Below are 17,720 nucleotides of genomic sequence, written 5' to 3' on the forward strand. Positions count from 1 at the left end.
GCCTTTGTGACTACAAAGCAGCTGGAAACTGGCATTCAAGAAATGATGTCAACAACGTTTATTTATTTTAAAATTAATACTAAAGACACAGTACAAGACAGGTGCGTTAAGTGGTACAAAAACTCGTCATTTGAGTAATTTTCGACGTCGTCCTGATTACATTTCTACCCCTTTAAATGCAACACTTCGCTAAACTTGTGGAGTGAAGTGATCCAGGCGCGTGTCTTGTCGCTGTTTCTGCATCGCCGCCGGGTGTCTGTTCCATTACGTAACTGCCTCTGGTGACATCTAAACTCTAACAACTGTTATATTTAACATGATTTGCTCAGCGAGAGCACAAATGTACGTTAGACTATGACAGTAACCCCACACATTTACTTCCATGGTTTAAAATGTGTATGTACATGAACAATGGCTTTATAAGCTTTTTTAAATTGCGCTTCGTAATGCAGGTCATGCGATCCTAACTTGGTGATTTTAATTGCTGGCGTTTTTTCCGCAGTATTTGGCATGCATGGAAGAGGTAATGTAGGTTTTATTTTCTCGAAACCGGTCCCTTTAATTTTCTGAACACCGCAAGCTCAATTATGCCCCCCGTTGGTTTGTACGGACGTGTCAGAAAGGCAACACTAAAAGACTACGTTTTATTTGTAATGAATGCTTATTTAGTCAACTCCGGTCTTGGCTGTCAGTTAGCGATGCCCTCTCAGCCCTCCCGGACATCTTTCAACAGCCTTCACGGATATTTGATGTTTATTTCGAGTTCGTTCATCATTGTCACTGGCGGTCGTGGGTGAGCCGGTGGAGGGCAATTTAGAACACGGAGGTGACTTCGCGGGACAGACACTTACCAGCATAGCGTCGCAGACCAGGCGTCTGAGCATACGAATAACCTGAGACCGACTTCGATACGAAGGACATTTTTTACTAGTCTCCTTGGAGTTTGTGGATCTGCGGACGAGCCAACGCACTTCTGAAATCACATTACGCAGGGTGCCCTTTCAGCTCAAAAGCGTGGACAGATAGCGTCGATCTCGACACATATTCATGCACTGCATCTTTCGCTCGTGCACGGACCTGCGCCTCGCGATTCCTCCCCCCTTCCCCCCCGCCCCGCTGCCGCTCACCTGCTCGTGCCGCGTCAGTCTGCCGCACGCTGGAATACAGACACCCCTCCGTAAGTAAAAGCAAGTGTGCTGGATTTCTTCCCGGTATTATAGATCCTGTCCAAGGACAGGTTGGGAAAAGCCTCATTCTACTTCTACGCTCCTGTGGGTGGACACGCAGCTATGGTTTGTGATATTTTAATTTGATAAGATATCTGGACCAAGTTGTTTTTTAAAAAAACGTCGTCTTCACCTGTAAGCAGCATATTGGGTCAGCCGGAATCATCAGAAAAACGGCATTATCCTAACTTGCGCTGGGACGAAGGTAAGAAATCGGTAACGCTATGACGTGCTAGTGCTGTAGGCTACGCGACCCTGAATGCCACATAATGATATTTTTTGTACAGACAATTAGTCTGTACAATTGTGATAGTTGTTTTACTTTTAATAGCGCATAATTCAGCGGTACACATTTCTTGTCTCTATAGTGACTAATCCCATCTGTCCTCAAATATCTGTTGCTGCTGTTTTTTTCCCATGTATACTTGACGTGATGTAGGAGTTGATGCCTGTAGTCTGCATTCTACGGAGAGGGCATATTGTGACCTCGAGCCCTTCCTACGAGTCACATCCCACTCCACAACCTCTCTTCAGTTGCAGATAGCCGTTATCCCCAGAGAATATCTCTATTGAGGGCGATACTGCAGAGACACTAAATTCATTTTCATTCTCAATCACCAAACACCTTCTGTGGCATCTGAATGTGCGCTAGTGCTATCTTGTTTGAAATTTTTCACAGAATATTGAAAGCCACTACATAACCAAAATTATAAACTTTTGATGGCGCATGAAAACATGAACAAGGATATAAAATCTTGTACAAACAAAAAAAGAAGCACCTGGTATTTTAATCTTTAAAAATCCCTACAGTCCGGACCTTGATTGACAGTGGTTAGTGTGGAGTAGTGGTCAGAGTGCTGGACTCTGGGCTCAAGACTCACAGGTGAGAGTGGAGTTCCAGACTCGTTATAGAAATTGGACCTCAGGTGCCCCAGTGAAAATTGGGCTCTGTGATTGGGCTGCTGAGTACCTATAAGTTCAGATGTAAGCGCAGCACTCTGGATGCGGATGGCTGCCAGGCAAGTAAACCACACTTTTCCCACAAGTCTGTGCTGCCATGGAGACGCTGGGGCCTGGCTTCTGCTGGTTTACAGAGTAACCAAGGGCTACTGACCGTTCTCATCGATCCGCTCTCTCATTGGCCATTCCTCCCACTCCGGGGGCTGTGGCTGGGACGATATTAACGTTAATGAGCCTTTCCCTAACTCAGAGATACGTATATATATATACGTGGTCTACGAGGGCGTCACATGACCACACTGGACCGCAGCGCGACGCCTAACCCGGTGGAGTTACAGCATTAGGCGGCTGACTCGCTGTTATGGTGAGCAGAGGACTCTCAGGGGGGCGGAGAGCTTAATTGCAGGAGGAGAAACCGAACCCTGCTCTCCCACTCCGCGGCGCAGCAACACTGACACGTCGAACAAAAGGGCTTCATTAGCTTCTCCGCCAGACTGAATTTCCAGCTACAGGAAACGTGTTACCAACTTTAAAACTATTCTTGATTCTTCCCAGCGCTGTGATAGTCCCAGACGACCCCGTAACGGTATATATTTTCAGTTCTCTTTCTTTGCAGTGAAGTGGTTTCAGTGAGAACCTGCCCGGGGTCTGTTGTAATCTAGCAGGTGTTGCGGTTGTTGCGTTCCTTAAGCTTGTCGTGCGGACTCTCTCTGTTTGACCGTCGGCGGTTGTGAGTGTGGTGAAACTGAGCAACCTGCTTTCCCCCCTACAGCAGCAGGGTTGTTAGGCTGGAATTACTGTGGACGCAGCACATTCACATAGTGTACACTACATTCCCGTAGTTCACATAGTGCACACTACAGTCAAGTACACTACATATTGCGCACACACTTGGCAGCCTGACCAAGGCTTGTGTAACAGCTGTAGTCCACTAGCGTGGGTGCCGAAAGGAAGTGAGCTTCGCACCACTTTCGCTACGCGAACGATCCACTTCCGGTGTAATTCCAGACTGAGGTTCCCTCCGCCGTCGCCTCCTCATACTGTGATGTGCTTTGAAATGCTTGATGTTCTACATGATGACAACCAAAGTCATGCAAGATGATACACTGGGGATTTAGCACAGAGTTTTGAAACTAACATGGTAATTCAAAATTTCAAACGGAATCCAAAATAATATAGAAGTGGGTGGAAGCCTGGCAAATGAAAATGTATTTTAAAAATTGAACACATGGGAGAAGATGAAGCAGAAAGAAAAGTCTTCTGAGAAGTAAGAGAGAAGTAACAGATTCTCTCAGAAGTCTCTCAGCATCTAAGCTTTGTGCTTTTGATACAAAGAAAGCCAACAGGGTGCTGGGAAATATAGTTTAAAATAATGGGTGTTAATCAAAGGAGGTTATTTTGATTTTACTCGTTGCCTCTTTTAGATCAATTATTGTGGGAAATTTTTGGCACCAATAATTATCTGGAACAATTTTTTACATGGTTCATTAGGGTTCCAGGTCTTAGTAGATACAGAGAACTTTGGGGCATTCCAAACCAGGTGGGACTCAGTTACACCAGGGATACTAAAAACCTGGCCTTGTGTGTGGGGTTTATGGGGACTTGAGGAGTGTGAAAAGACAACGTTACACAAACCCCACCAGAGCTAATGGGGACCTCCATGTCTGCAGCCCTGTCAGCAGCCCCTGGTGGTGGCCTGCGATCAGCGCCTGCAATGTCTGAATGAGACAGGTTTGAGGCTTCATGAATTTCATAGAGGGTGAAGCTGCCACACGTCCTGTTGACTCAAAATGATTTTTTAAATATTGTTTATTCATCAGAGACTGTGTACAACAGGTGTGCCCAATCCTGTTCCTGTAGATCTAAAAAACCTGTAGGTTTTCATTTAATTGGCTAAAAAATGCACTCTACCTCTTCACCTTAGCTAATGTGTGGAGAGCGTTCTGGCACAAAATGGCTGCCGTGCATCACCCAGGTGGGTGCTACACCATTGGTGCTATTGCTTTTGGTGGTGGGTGGGGTGAGTTCCCACTCATCCCTGTGAAGCTCTTTGAGCATTCGGAAGAGTGCTGTCTAAAATTCAGTGACTCATACATTCATTCAACCCTAATTTGGCAAACCTGATTCTACTAATTAGCAGCTCAATGACATTTCTAGCTGTTGAATGAGGTGCGTTTTGTTAGGGTTGCAGTGAAAACCTACAGGATGGTAGATCTCCAGGAACAGGATCGGGCACTCCCAGTGTACAATTTCTATACTTCCATGACACACAAGGGTGTAAGTTTTGTATGAATATTGAGGGGGGGTTGAAATTCATAGACCCCGAGAACTGCGGCCCTGTTAGGGGGGGGGGGCATGCTGCCCCAGAACAAAATTTTGTCAAAAGAACAGCTGTGAAATGGTCTAATTCTGAGGGGAGAGTGCTGTACTTCAGACTACTGATCAGCATATCCCAGTCACGACTTGGAATCCCCATCTTTATTATACTAAATTATTTTTCTCACCATCCTATATTAATGAGAGGGGGGGGTTACTTTAGCCAGTTTTGTAATATTGGGGGGGGGGTTATTTCGGCTGTTTTGTAATATTGTGGGGGGGGGGGGGGGTGTAAAGCCCCTATCCCCCCCCCTATAGATTACGCCCTTGATGATGTACACGAGATTCACTGCATCCAGCCTTTGCTGCTGAAGAGGCCTCCCGTTCCCCGCTCCCTCCCCCCGGTCTCTGGGAGGAGGCTGGGCAGGCTGGCGTCGGCCGCAGTGGCTCGCCCGTGTCCTCTGCCCGTCCGTGTCTTCGCGTGTGCGCAGTCAGCACTGTGCCACTGAGATATCCATCACAGCGGCCGGGACTCCTGTCACCTGTACCTGCCTGAGATCTGCATTCCGTGGCGGCTCGGGTGTGTGTGTGTGTGTGTGTGTGTCGGGGGGGGGTGTAGCAGTGGTTGGGTTCCTCATTCCCGCTTTGGATCTGCTCGCGTTCCTTTGTGTAGCTCTCTTCTGGCTCGTATTAAATCCACGGACAATGAGGTTTATCTCTGCCGAGGGCTACGCTGTTCTCTGCTAAACAGCGAAGGAGGGAATGCCAGTCCCGTCTCACAGGCTCCGTTCCTCTCTGTCGTTCAGTCCAAGGTCTCTGTGTGTTAGACATCAGTCCCGGCTTTGGGAAGGATGCGAAGGTGAAACTTCAGCTGTCTGTTTGGCAGAGGTCTGCGGTGGTCTCGTCACGGAGAGACATCGTGGATGTGGTGTCGGTTGCTAACGGAGATTAGCGTGAATGTGAGAGGAGATAGACTCTCCTGCGCTCTCACACATGCAACCTCGGGGGAGCCCGTGCGGTGCTCAGAGTACCCTGCCCCGAAAAATTGAGTTTCTGGAATACATCCAACCTCTTAAATTTCAGTTCAGTTTGGGGTGCGTCGGTCATGAGCGGTAGGTTCCTTGTGTTGACACACAAGTATTTCCAGAAACTTCTGCACGCTCCCAGGCCATGTCTGTGATGTTCACGATTAATTAACGGGCTCTGCCTGCACTGAAATGTGGACGGCTGTGCCTGGACCGTCTGGACAAGAACACCTCCATGCGCAAAATCTGACAGACAACTGTGGTTTTCCGACATTGTCACGCACAACAGGAAGTGTGTCCGTTTTTGGGTTTGTGTTCGCCCGCTAACGCACCTTCTCGTGCAGCGTTAGCTTCTCCTGCTGCCCTGACCGGAAGGCTGCGCTAAGGGGGCGTGTCCTCTGGCTCTCTCGCGCCGACGTCCCTCTGCCTTTCCACAGCGAGCGATCCTGTGGGCCTGTCCGCGTCCCTCACTCAGCCCGGTGAGCCCGGTGTTCTGGTGCGCTCTGCCGGAGATATGGACCCAGCGCTACAGACCCGGAGGGAGCCAGCGAGAGCTTCTGGACCAGTACCGGTGCTAGTTCCAATGCCAGTACCAGTACCGGTACCCACATCGCACAACCCAGCACCACCCAAACTGGCAGCTCCCTCTAGAAATTATGCCCCCAGTAACTGTCCCAATACATTCCTCCGCGCCCCACCTAAGACTAGCCCTGTTGCCCCAAAAACTACCCCGGCGCTAACCCTGTTGCCAAGTCCAATCGGTAATTCTGCTCCAAAAACTATCCCAGTGCTACCTCTTCCGCCAGCTCCCACCAGACATTCGGCAACAGTAACTGCCCCAGCCAGTACCCATGTGTTACCCCTATTGCCAGGTCCAGTCAGCTGTACTGCCTCAATAACTGTCCCAATCACCACAGCTGCTTCTGGGGCACGAAGTCCCAGGGGCCTCCTAGCCACACCCATAGCCACACCCGCAGCCCCGCCCACTGCTCGGCCCAGGCCGACAGGACTCGGGGTCCCGCCCACAGCCACGCCCCCAAGGCCCTCTGAATCCGTCTCCAGCTCCGCTACCCCACATGCAGGGAGGGGCTCGGGGGCGGGGCTGTCTCCCACTGGCCCCGCCCATCTGCTCCCCGCCCCCCCACCTCCCAAGGCCAGTCCCAGCGGGGGTCCCGCACACACCCCGCCCCAGAAGGACAAAACAAGCAGCGAACTGGAGGACTTCAGGTGAGCCAGCGTCCCTCTGGAGAGCAGGTCCTGCTATACTGTAGCCAACATGCTGGCAGGGTGCACACGCAATCACATGACCTCCTCCCTGCTGTCCGATAGGGTGCACATAGTCACGTGGAACGTTGGCTCAGCTGCTCCGCCCGACGACATCACCTCTCTGTTCGGGCCGGATGTTGCCGACGGCAACACCGATATGTACGTGGTCGGGTGAGTTTCGCCTCTCGCCACCTGTCTCCTCCTCTTACCTCCCTCTGTCTTTCTCCTCTTCTCAGCACCTCTCCCCCTTTCACCGCACCTCCACTCTCCCTCTTTCCACCCCCCCCCCCCTCCTCTTCTCATCAAAGGACGGGCGGTTAATATTTTATGAGAGGGCTCTCGTGCTTCAGTCCTGGAGGGGCACAGCGCTGTCTGCTGCTGGCTCTTGTGGCTTCCCTTTTCAGTCAGCGGCCCGCGCGCGGCCCGGGCCTCGAACGCCGCCGGCGTGGACCGGCGCCAATCAATTACTTACGCGGTTAAGTGCTGAAGCGCGCGGAAAAGAGCCGACGCTGTAACTTCAGCAGCCCCCCCCCCAGGACTGGACTTCCTGTTTTATCGTACGTTCCGAGCGCTGCCAGTGCACTTACATACTCCACTGAGTCATCTAAACTGAGCCTGTGAGCCCGAAGCAGTGCACCCTGTCTCCTCCCTCTCCCTCCCCCTGTCTCGTTCCCTCTTTCTCTCTCTCTGTCTCTCCCTGTTTCTCTCTATCTCTCTGCCGCTCTGTCTGTCTCTCTGTCTCTCACTGCCACCCTCTCTGCCCCTCCCTATCTTTCTCTCTGTCTCTCTTTCTGTATCTATCTCTCTCTACCGCCCTCTCTGTCCCTCTCTATCTTTCTCTCTGTCGCTATCTCTCTCTACCACATTCCCTCTCTCTCTCAATTCAGTTAAGTTCAATAATGCTTCATTGGCATAAATGTATATTGACAATATTACCAAAGCAATTCACAAGCAAATAACAACGACACACAGGACATATAATTAATACAGTGGAATAAAATTAATTATTTAAATTCATAAATAAATAACCAAAGCCAAACCTGAATGACAAGGACAACGATAAGAAGGAAAACTACCAACAAAACAAATAACAGAGATGGTGCTTCGCTGGTTGTCCCCCATTTTGTGGCCGGGGGCCACATATCTTGCGGCTAATGCCACACATTCTGATTTCTCCCCCAGTACGTAGAGGAGTTTTTCAATATCATTTTAATTTGGGAAATTTTTGAGAGCAGGTTCTTTCTTATTTCCTTATATTTGGTGCATTCTGTGAGGAAATGCAGCTCTGTCTCCACTGCCCCCTGTTCGCTGTGGGAGCACAGCCTGTCCTCTCTGGGCAGCCAGGTCTGCCTGTGACAGCCGGTTTCTGTGGACAGGCTGTGCTCACTCTCTCTCTTTCTCTCTCTCTCTCTCTCTCTCTCTCCCCCTCTCTCTCTCTCTCTCTCAGGCTGCAGGAGGTGAACTCCATGATCAACATGAGGTTGAAGGACGTACTCTTCACAGACCAGTGGACTGAGCTCTGCATGGACAGCCTGTCCCGCTTCGGATATGTGCTGGTCAGTGTGGACTTATCTGTGTCAGTGAAATCCTTAAAGGGACCCCTCGGAGATTCCGAGCGGGGTAATAACCTCTCCTTTTCCAGTGGAATCCAATTGGACCGCTAAGCTCTCCGCAGCAGCCTGGTCCATCTGCTTTAGCCTGTGTTCTCTCCATCATTACGCTGCCTGGGACGCTACAGCCCTTTGACCACAATGATTACAGCCAACTGCAGCGTTCATTTAAGAGGCTTTTCTCTTTTAATAAACATGTATGCTCCTCTCTTTATCTCTCTCTCTCTCACTCTCACACACTCTCTCTCTCTGTTTTTTATTCCAATCAAATGGCAGTTTAAATTCAGATTGTGCAAATTCTATTATATACAATTTAGTACAATAGCACTATAAAGAAGTTAGATAAATTAAGAGAAGTACGAAAAGGCAAATGTAAGAAACACAGAAGTAGAGATAAAGATAAATACAGGTAAAAGAAACATCTGTTTCTCTCTCTCTCAACTTCCCTCTCTCCTTCACACACCTTTCTGTCTCACATTTCCCCCTCTCTCCTTCTCTCTCAGAGAGATATCCAGTCCAGAGAGACAGAGAGAGAGAGAGAGAGAGAGAGAATGAGAGAGAGAGTGTGTCTTTCACTCTATTTATAGGGTTTCCCTGCGTGTCAGTCCTGTTTCCATCCTCGTCCTTATGGGACTCACACACATCACTCTGAGCGAGCAATCAGAACACTTAAGACTACCGAGGAGACCATCTGAGACTGTACGCAGGAAACAAACAGAGCGCGTTGCAGATGGTGCGTGTGTGTGTGTGTGTGTGTGTTTGCGTTTGTGTGTGTGAGACTCACTGAGGCATACACAGTCAAAATCAATCACCTCTCTTGCTAACACTGCCTATGGCCCCTCTGGTCTGTGCGCACTCTGTTTTTTGGGCTTGTTTATGAATCATTTAGAGATTTGTCTGAAGGAGAACGAGGCCGTGGGACCCGATACGCTCGACTTTGCCCGGTAGAAATTAAATATCTCCTGGCGAGCTGTGAAGCCAAGCTGCCTTCACAGAACAGAGGGATAGAATCATGTGTGTGTTTTTTTTTGCTTTTGGATTTTTATATATGGAATTATACTACAAAGCGCACATGTATATACACAGGATTTGGAAGAGATCTGCTCCTGGGGGATTATGGGAAGTGGGGGCTGGGGGGGTGGGGGGTGGGTGGGGGGGGGGGTGTGTCTTTGGCAGCTCCAGGGCAGATGTGGGACGTTGCTGCCTCCGCGATGTTTGGGTCTGATATTACATTTTTTATGACGCAAAACGCCCCTCCCAGCTGTCTTCTTTTCCATGCCATCTGTTCTCTCTCTCTCTCTCTGTCCCTCCCTCCCTCCCTCCCTCCCTCTCCCTCTCGTGACTCTCCCGTGACTCTGACAGGTGACCTCGCACCGGATGCAGGGGGTGCAGCTCCTGGTGTTCTGCAGGTACCCCCACCTGCCCTTCCTGAGAGGTGTGCAGACACAGAGCACCCGCACAGGCCTGGGGGGCTACTGGGTGAGAGACTACAACACGCCCCCTGGCACAGAGAGACACGCCCACTGGTACAGAGACACACCCACTAACACAGAGAGACATGCCCACTGGTACAGAGACACACCCACTAACACAAAGAGACACGCCCACTGGTACAGAGACACACCCACTAACACAGAGAGACACAGAGAGACACGCCCACTGGCACAGAGAGACACAGAGAGACACACCCACTAACACAGAGAGACACAGAGAGACACGCCCACTGGCACAGAGAGGCACACCCACTGGCACAGAGAGACACAGAGAGACACGCCCACTGGTACACAGTCACACCCACTAACACAGAGAGACACACCCACTGCTACAGAGACACGCCCACTGGCACAGAGAGACACACCCACTGTCCCCACAGGAGGGGGTGTGAGTGTGAGTATTGAGTGCTCCCCCCCCTCCCCTCCCCCAGGGAAATAAGGGAGGTGTGAGTGCGAGGATGACGGTGTTCGGCCACCCCATCTGCTTCCTGAACTGCCACCTGCCGGCGCACATGCAGAACGCAGAGCAGCGCATGGAGGACTTCGAGACCATCCTGCACCAGCAGCAGTTTGAGGGCGGAGTCACCATGGGAGTGCTGGATCACAAGTGAGCTCACCGGCTACTAGCACCTTATTAGGGGCGGCAGTGTAGTGTAATGGGTAAGGAGTTGGGTCTTGTAACCTAAAGGTCACAGGTTCAATTTCCGTTGTACGCTTGGTACCTAACCTGCATTGGTTCAGTGTATATCCAGCTGTATATATGGATGCAGTGTAAATCCTATGTAAAAGTTGTGCAAGTTGCTCTGGATAAATGCCTATAATGTAATTATTATTATTATTATGTTCAAAATGCTTGTCAAATGTGAGAACAACAAGGAATAATAAAAATATAGAATGTGAAATTAAAAATAATAACCCTTTCTAAATAATCACAGTTAATGCTGTTAAATTAATTTCACTCCATCTGTCTCTCAAGCCAGATTGCCTTACGGGAGAGCCAGCCCTCCTGGCGGACATTTTGTTTCTCATGTCTTGCGTTTTCTTCCACAGCGTGGTCTTCTGGTTTGGGGATCTGAACTTCAGGATCGAGGGCTATGACACGCACGTTGTAAAGAGCGCCATCGACAACAATACACTCTCACTGCTGTGGGAGAGAGACCAGGTATAAGGGCGTCTTACTGCACATGGACCACTAGAGGGCGACACAGAAACACTGCTGACTGAGACACTGTCCCCAGACAGATCTGGGGCCTGTTAGCCGGATGGCTACACAGAGTAAAACCCGGAACGGCTCTTTTTACTTCAGTCAATGTTCCAGTTTTGGAGGGGATCCGGGTTTTACTCGATGCAGTTATTTGGCTAACTCAGTAAGCCTGGGGGGTATTTCACAAAGCAGCTGATTTTTACTTCAGTCCATGTTCCAGATTTAGGAGGGATCCAGGTTTTACTCAGTGCAGTTATCCAGCTAACTGAGTCATCCAGCTTTGTGATACAGGGCTCTGCTTTGTGAAACAGGCCCCAGACCCTAAAACCCTATCAGGGGATCTCAACCTCTTCGGCCTTGTCAGTTGATTGGTCAGATAACTCTTCAGTCTCCAGATGGTATTTTACGCTGCAAGTGAACATGTGACCTGGAGCCTGTCTGTCCCTCTCTCAGCTGAACATGGTGAAGCAGAGCGCTCGGATTCTGGAGGGGTTTATGGAGGGGCCTCTTCAGTTCCCTCCCACTTACAAGTTTGATGTGGGAACACACACATATGATACCAGGTATGGCGCTGAGTGTGTGTGTGTGTATGTGTGGGCATGTATTGCTATCTTTGTGAGAACCAAATGTCCCCACAAGGATAGAAAGATGAGGAAAATTACACAAGGTGGGGACCCTTTGCTGATCCCCACAAGTTCAAGAGGCTGTTTTAGGGTTAGGACTTAGGGTTAGGGTTACAATTAGGTTAAGGTTAGGGTTAAGGTTAGGCATGTAGTGGTTGGGGTTAGGGTTAGGGTTAGAGGTTACGGAATGAATGTAAGTCAATGGGAAGTCCTCACAAGTATAGCAATACAAACGTGTGTGTATGTGTGTGTGCATGAGTGTGCGTGTTTGAGTGTATGAGTGTGCGTGTGTGTGTGAGTGTATGAGTGTGCAAAACCAGAAGTACAGTACAGTCCTGTTTATACAGCAAAAAACTGGCTGAAGAAGCAAGTCTCTCTCTCTCTTTCTCTCTCTCCCCTCCCTCTCTCTGTCTTTCTCTCCCCCTCCATCTCTCTCTCTCTCCCTCTCTCTCTCTCTCTCTCTCTCCCCCTCACTCCATTTCCGCAGTGCGAAGAAGCGGAAGCCGGCCTGGACGGACCGGATCCTGTGGCGGCTCAGGGCGTCGGCCTCCCCCGGGCCTTCCCACAATGCCGCTCTGCAGCGCGGGCTGACGTCGTGGCTGAGCGCCGGGGTCAAGGTGACGCAGCGCGCCTACCGCAGTCACATGGGCTTCACCGTCAGCGACCACAAGCCCGTCTCCGCCGACTTCTCCCTACAGGTCAGCCTCACCTGCACGGAGCTCTGCCCCCTTTCGGAGCGCCATCCTATCCTGACCTTTGCTGTGGAAAAACAAACCCAATCAAATGCCTCATGCAACGTTTCTGTGTGCAATATATCCAAGGTAGACATCCACAACAGACAATACTCTACTATACTATAGACCTGGGTCAAATACGTATTTGTTTTGGATTCAAATACTTTTCTACGCTTGACTGATATTGTCTGGTGTATTGGAACCGATGAAATGCTCTCAAAACCCCGCCTTCTGGTCATATTGGCAGGCTCAATTACGCCAGGCAAGATCAATAGAGAACAGAAAAGTATTTGAATCCAAAACAAATACGTATTTGACCCAGGTCCGACTATACTGTTGTGATGCTTTCTATATTACTGCTGTGCTTCTATAATGGAATACATTTACATGAATTATGGAACGTTAACATTTAAACGTGATTACACGAAACAACAACACGCTGTTGTGTCGAATTAATGCATTATTAAGTGCGCACGCTCATTCATAATTGACGTTTATGATGAATTAATCATGTCTGCTCAGTTTTCCTATAAGGTGGACGTGCCCTTGGTGACGCTTGCGGTCGAGGGGGGGTGGTGCCGGCCGTCGGACGCCACGGTCCGGTTTGTGGTGGCCGCCGGCTTCTCCCGCAGCTCCTCCGACTGGATTGGCTTGTACAAGGTAACCATGGCGACTGCACCAGGCGGGCACTTTGGAGCTACCCGCGACATACAAATAAGGGAAAAGTCAGCGATCTCTTTTAGTAATTGATGTGATGTGTAAGGTTTACTAAATTTTGTTGTGCTGTTATGGTGCAGTGGTGTCTGGGTCAGTATCAGCGTCTGTGGCTATTTTTCCAGGTGGGATTCAGGCATCATAAGGACTATGTTGCGTATGTTTTGGCCAAGCAGGAGGAGTCTGATTACCTGTCTCAGGAGCACCAAGTAAGCACACACAGCCACGCACACACACACAGACACACACACACATATACCATATGCACACACGCACAAACACACACACACACACACATCACACAAACACACGCATGTCACACACACACACACACCACACAAACACACGCATGCCACACACACACACACACACACACACATACACAAAGACACCACAAACACAGACCACATACACACACACATTTACATAACACACACACATCTGACACAGGGATCTCCGTGCCACCAGGTCACTTTCCCTGAAGAGGATTTGCCTAAGAGCAGCGGGGAGTACATCCTGGGTTACTACAGCAACCACAGCAGCACCATCGTGGGAGTGACCGAACCCTTCCAGGTCACGACCTTCTCCCTTCTTTACACTTCCCTTTCCTGTCTGATCGTCATGGGAACGCTCCGGTTCTGAAACGCCCCCCCCCCTCCTCTCCCGCTGCAGGTCCAGCTGCCCGCGTGCAGCCTGAGCTCGGACAGCAGCTCAGAGGACGACAGCACGCTGGTCCTGCTGCAGCCGCAGTCCCGCAGCCCCAGCCCACGCAGCCGCAGCCGCAGCCCCGCCCTGCCCAGCCTGAAGGGGCTCAACCTGCGCCCGCACTCCCGCGATGCCGCCCGCCGTAGCCCCTCCCCCCGCCCCGCCACTGCCGCCGCCGGCAAGAGGGAGCGCCTGGTCTCCTCCTCCTCCTCCCCGTCCCCCAGCTCCGCCTCCCCGTCCCCCTCCGGCCCCGCCCGGCTCCGCAGCCCCTGCACGCCCGGGAGCGAGTTCAGCGCCCCCGAGGCCCTGATCGCCGCCATCATGGGCCCGGGTCCGGGCGCTTTCCCTGGGGGAGGCCACCAGGCGAGTCCGGGGATGTAACTTTGTGCTAGGCCCCTCCCTGGGGCACGGAAGAAGTTAGTCTGAGAATTCCGATGGATGGGGCCTTTCTCCTTTCCCTTCTCAAATAAGGGCGTTTTCTGCGGCCTCTGACCAGGGTCTGGAGAAGGGGTAATCTTGTCTGACGCTTTACTGATCTGTGGTCAGTAGAACAGAACCAGGGTCTCCTAGATCAGTTCGCTATACAAAACCTGCTTCTTTATTCTATAAATCTGTGGTTTAGGGGCTGGTATTGTAAAGCTGTGTGTGTGTGTGTGTGTCTGTATGTGTGTGAGTGTGTGTGCGTGTGCACGTGTGTGCATGCGTGCGTGTGCGTGTGTGTGTATAGCCTGTAAGATATTTAGGAATGTCAGTGCAGATGGCTTACCTGTTGTGCTTGCTGTAGAATAGCATATAATTTGTACATATATATCTGTCTACCTCTCAGATATCATTATATTAGATGACAATCATCTGCAGAAGAGATCGCTGCATTTTCTGGCATTATTAGCTATTTATGTAAATCTGTTTTCATGTTTCAATGATTAATAAATGGAGAGACAAACTCCACTGGGCAGGAGGACAAACATTATCTGAATGAATTCTTGATTCATGTTGGATTTCCATTTGATTTTATGCTTCTGCGTAACCAAATGTACTTGACTTATAATTGAGTACGTTCTGTTATGTAATTTATCTATGAATTATTATGGAAGAAATAGGCTCTTAAAATGATATAGTGGTTTTTGGCTGGACCGCAACAGCGGGGCCAGCCCTACAAACGCTAATGTCTGTGAGTGAGTGACTGACTGACTGACTGAGTGAGCGATGAAGTCACACCATTGGTCAGCCGGATCACGTGTGTTAGGTCCAGCCATATACTAGGTTTTAACCTGGTCTTGTTTCATCATTGTTGGTGGTTCACTGCTCTGATGAGTGGAAGCTGATGTACATTGATTTTGATTGTTCCTTCCACGAGGGTTCCAATTGGCTGGGGATTCATGGGGATGATTTCTGATTGGCTGGACCTTTGCAGGCATGGACCCCGGTGACAGAAAGTCAATCAGCGGCCATCTTAAGGCATGTTCTCACAGCCTGCAGGAGCTCCGCAGAAGGAGTGCACAAAGTCATGTGGTCTGAACGTCATTCGGTTTGGCTGAGCAAGGCACACATCTGAGAGAAGACTTGGCTGGTGTGGAGACGAGCGGTTCGAAGCTGCGAGGAGTATAGGCACGTTTGTATGCGCCGCCCTGTTCAGCTGCGGTTCGATTTGTTTATGAGTTTCACCCTCTTATCAAGTATACTCCCACCTTTAGTGCTGGGCTAACACAAAAAAGAACCTGCACCCACACCTGCCCTTTTGGGTTAGGATTGGACACCTCTGCAGTCGATCACAGGCTCGTGAGGAGAAATGGTTCATGAATGCTGAGAAAATTGCTAAAGACTTGGACAAAAAAAAACGGCCATTTTTGTCAGTCGTTTGGGGGAACTAGGTTGTAGCAGAGTATAATGGTTAGAGAGCTAGGCTTGTAGGTCAGAGTGTGTGGGTTTGATTCCTGAGTAGACCGCTACCATTATATAGCTGACCAGGGTACTTGACCTGAATTGCGTCTGTAAATCTCCAGGTGCATCAAAGGAATGTTTTTTTTTTTAAGTTTTTTTTTCTTTACACGCTGCCCTGGTTATGTCAGGGAAATATTGTGAACAATGTCAGGCCATTTCAGTGGTTATGGTTTTATGGTTATGGTTATGGTATGAGAGACATGGTATGAGAGTATTCTCTAACTGCAGCTGTCTCGGTGCCTTAAGAGGGTAAATAGTCCCTCCAAACATGAAAAGCAAACAGTTACGAAAAATCAACAGCTTGTTAAAATTCTGGGATGGCAAGTGTGGTTGCAATGAAAACCAGCATGCACACTGGTCCCACAGGACCAAGTACGAGAACCAGCCTCATAGGATTATGTAACAGCTGTTAACCTGTACCCCCCGCCCCCCCCCCCCCCCCCCCCCCCCCACACACACACACACACACACCTACAAACACAGCTGTCAATACACTTTGATCATGGTCACTTTCCCACAATCCAACAGATCCTGGTTATGCCTAACCTGACAAATTTTTGTGGCAGAAGGTTTCAAGAGAGATTAAGAGGAGCAGGTGAGATAGCAGAGGTGATATATCGAGGTTTACATAAGCGGAATGTGGAGAGGTAACTTTTGAACCCTTGGGCCTGGGACCTCCATGGCTGGAAGGGGACTTTAAGGCCAACGGAGCACAGTGGAATGATGATAATGTCCACACGCCGCTGACCTTGGACAGTCGGTCTCCACGTCGGGGGGAATCGGACCACATCGGGTGAGCGCAGGGGTGGAGACAGCGGGACCTGCCCGGCGATGGCTGCAGCCCGGTGCTCGGTTTTCAGAAGTGCGAGAGTTGCGTTCGTTTCGGGCCTCGATCCTATCGTTCGGAGTCTGTCGCCGCCCTGGCGGGTAGAGCGTCTCCTGCAGCTGGTGCTCCTCTCCTCAAAGACAAAGACAGGGACGTGCCTGAGGCACAGCCTTACTGCACATCCACACAGCCTTACTGCACAACCACAAAGCAACTCCACCAGCACTACATGCCCATTATGTTCAACGCATTCATTCCTGTTTTTTTTTTAACGGTTATTTTCAGGAAGGTAGTTTGATGCTTTCCTTCTTTAAATTTATCTTTATAAAATCTATGTTATATCTATGAAATAGCAAAGTTAGGAACATGAGGCCTTCTTTAAAATGGTGACAGACCATTGGCTATTGATTTTAGTGTAGTAATACCATTTCCGAAATCTCATATCAGGAACAGGTCCCATAAAAAGTCACAATGGAATGCAGTAAAATAGCGCTCGCTTGCACAACTCTTAAACGGTGCTGCAATACCATGATAATGTGTAGTTAAGCTTTCTTCTAAATGGAAACAGTATTATATAGTATAATAGTATTACAATTTATTGTGGTGTGCCTATTGCAAGTTATACAGTATTGAAATTCACTGCAAATGGACTGACGGTTGTTTGTGCTAGCTTACATGTGCAACGTCACTTTATACAGCAGGCCTACAGTCAACACAGCAGCATGTTTTATCGTCATGGCAGTAAAAGCATTTTGCCTTTTATCTTATGTGGAGTGGTGCTTGGACTCTAAACCTTGAGGCTCTTGGATTCTATTTCTAGGAAAGGTGCAATTATTGGCTGCTTCCTAGAAAAAAAAAAACATATATACTCTGAGTTAACTATATAAAGCAAGAAAAAATGCAACTGACAAGTAAAGATATTAAACTTGTAGCTACCTTTCTTCTTAATTAGCAATTAACTTGCAAATTTAATCCATTGATACATAATTTCTGCTGATACATTTCTCTAGAAAAAAAAAAATAAACAACTGACTGCCATTTTTTAAATCTCTTGCACTTCTGCAAATAATGAAAGAG

The 17,720-nt window shown here is 49.3% G+C and overlaps 1 protein-coding gene across 3 annotated transcripts; it reads left to right on the top strand.

The window, feature by feature from the left end:
* The first annotated feature begins 131 nt into the window (after positions 1 to 131).
* On the top strand, positions 132 to 14,843 carry LOC118212209 (inositol polyphosphate 5-phosphatase K-like). Of its 3 annotated transcripts, none has more exons than XM_035389891.1 (13): positions 132 to 1,177; positions 5,965 to 6,754; positions 6,857 to 6,964; positions 8,241 to 8,349; positions 9,766 to 9,882; positions 10,328 to 10,503; positions 10,947 to 11,058; positions 11,554 to 11,663; positions 12,211 to 12,421; positions 12,980 to 13,117; positions 13,297 to 13,380; positions 13,640 to 13,744; positions 13,844 to 14,843. In XM_035389891.1, the coding sequence occupies exons 1-13, from the start codon at positions 1,048 to 1,050 to the stop codon at positions 14,255 to 14,257; spliced, it is 2,604 nt and encodes an 867-aa protein (XP_035245782.1). In that variant the 5' UTR covers positions 132 to 1,047; the 3' UTR covers positions 14,258 to 14,843. The 3 variants fall into 3 exon arrangements, with proteins under 3 accessions (XP_035245782.1, XP_035245784.1, XP_035245783.1); XM_035389893.1 differs by having other exon boundaries at positions 1,045 to 2,772; XM_035389892.1 differs by having other exon boundaries at positions 1,045 to 1,431.
* Positions 14,844 to 17,720: the final 2,877 nt, after the last annotated feature.

This window comes from Anguilla anguilla, chromosome 14 (genome assembly GCF_013347855.1).
Source record: "Anguilla anguilla isolate fAngAng1 chromosome 14, fAngAng1.pri, whole genome shotgun sequence".
In the NCBI taxonomy this organism is placed as follows: domain Eukaryota; kingdom Metazoa; phylum Chordata; class Actinopteri; order Anguilliformes; family Anguillidae; genus Anguilla; species Anguilla anguilla.

What these genes read in the sequence shown, in the direction of transcription:
- LOC118212209 (XM_035389891.1), top strand. Translation starts at nt 1,048, where the DNA reads ATGCACTGCATCTTTCGCTCGTGCACGGACCTGCGCCTCGCGATTCCT. An exon ending in ACACACACATATGATACCAG is followed by an intron (nt 11,664 to 12,210) that starts GTATGGCGCTGA and finishes CCATTTCCGCAG; the next exon opens with TGCGAAGAAGCGGAAGCCGG. An exon ending in ACCTGTCTCAGGAGCACCAA is followed by an intron (nt 13,381 to 13,639) that starts GTAAGCACACAC and finishes CCGTGCCACCAG; the next exon opens with GTCACTTTCCCTGAAGAGGA.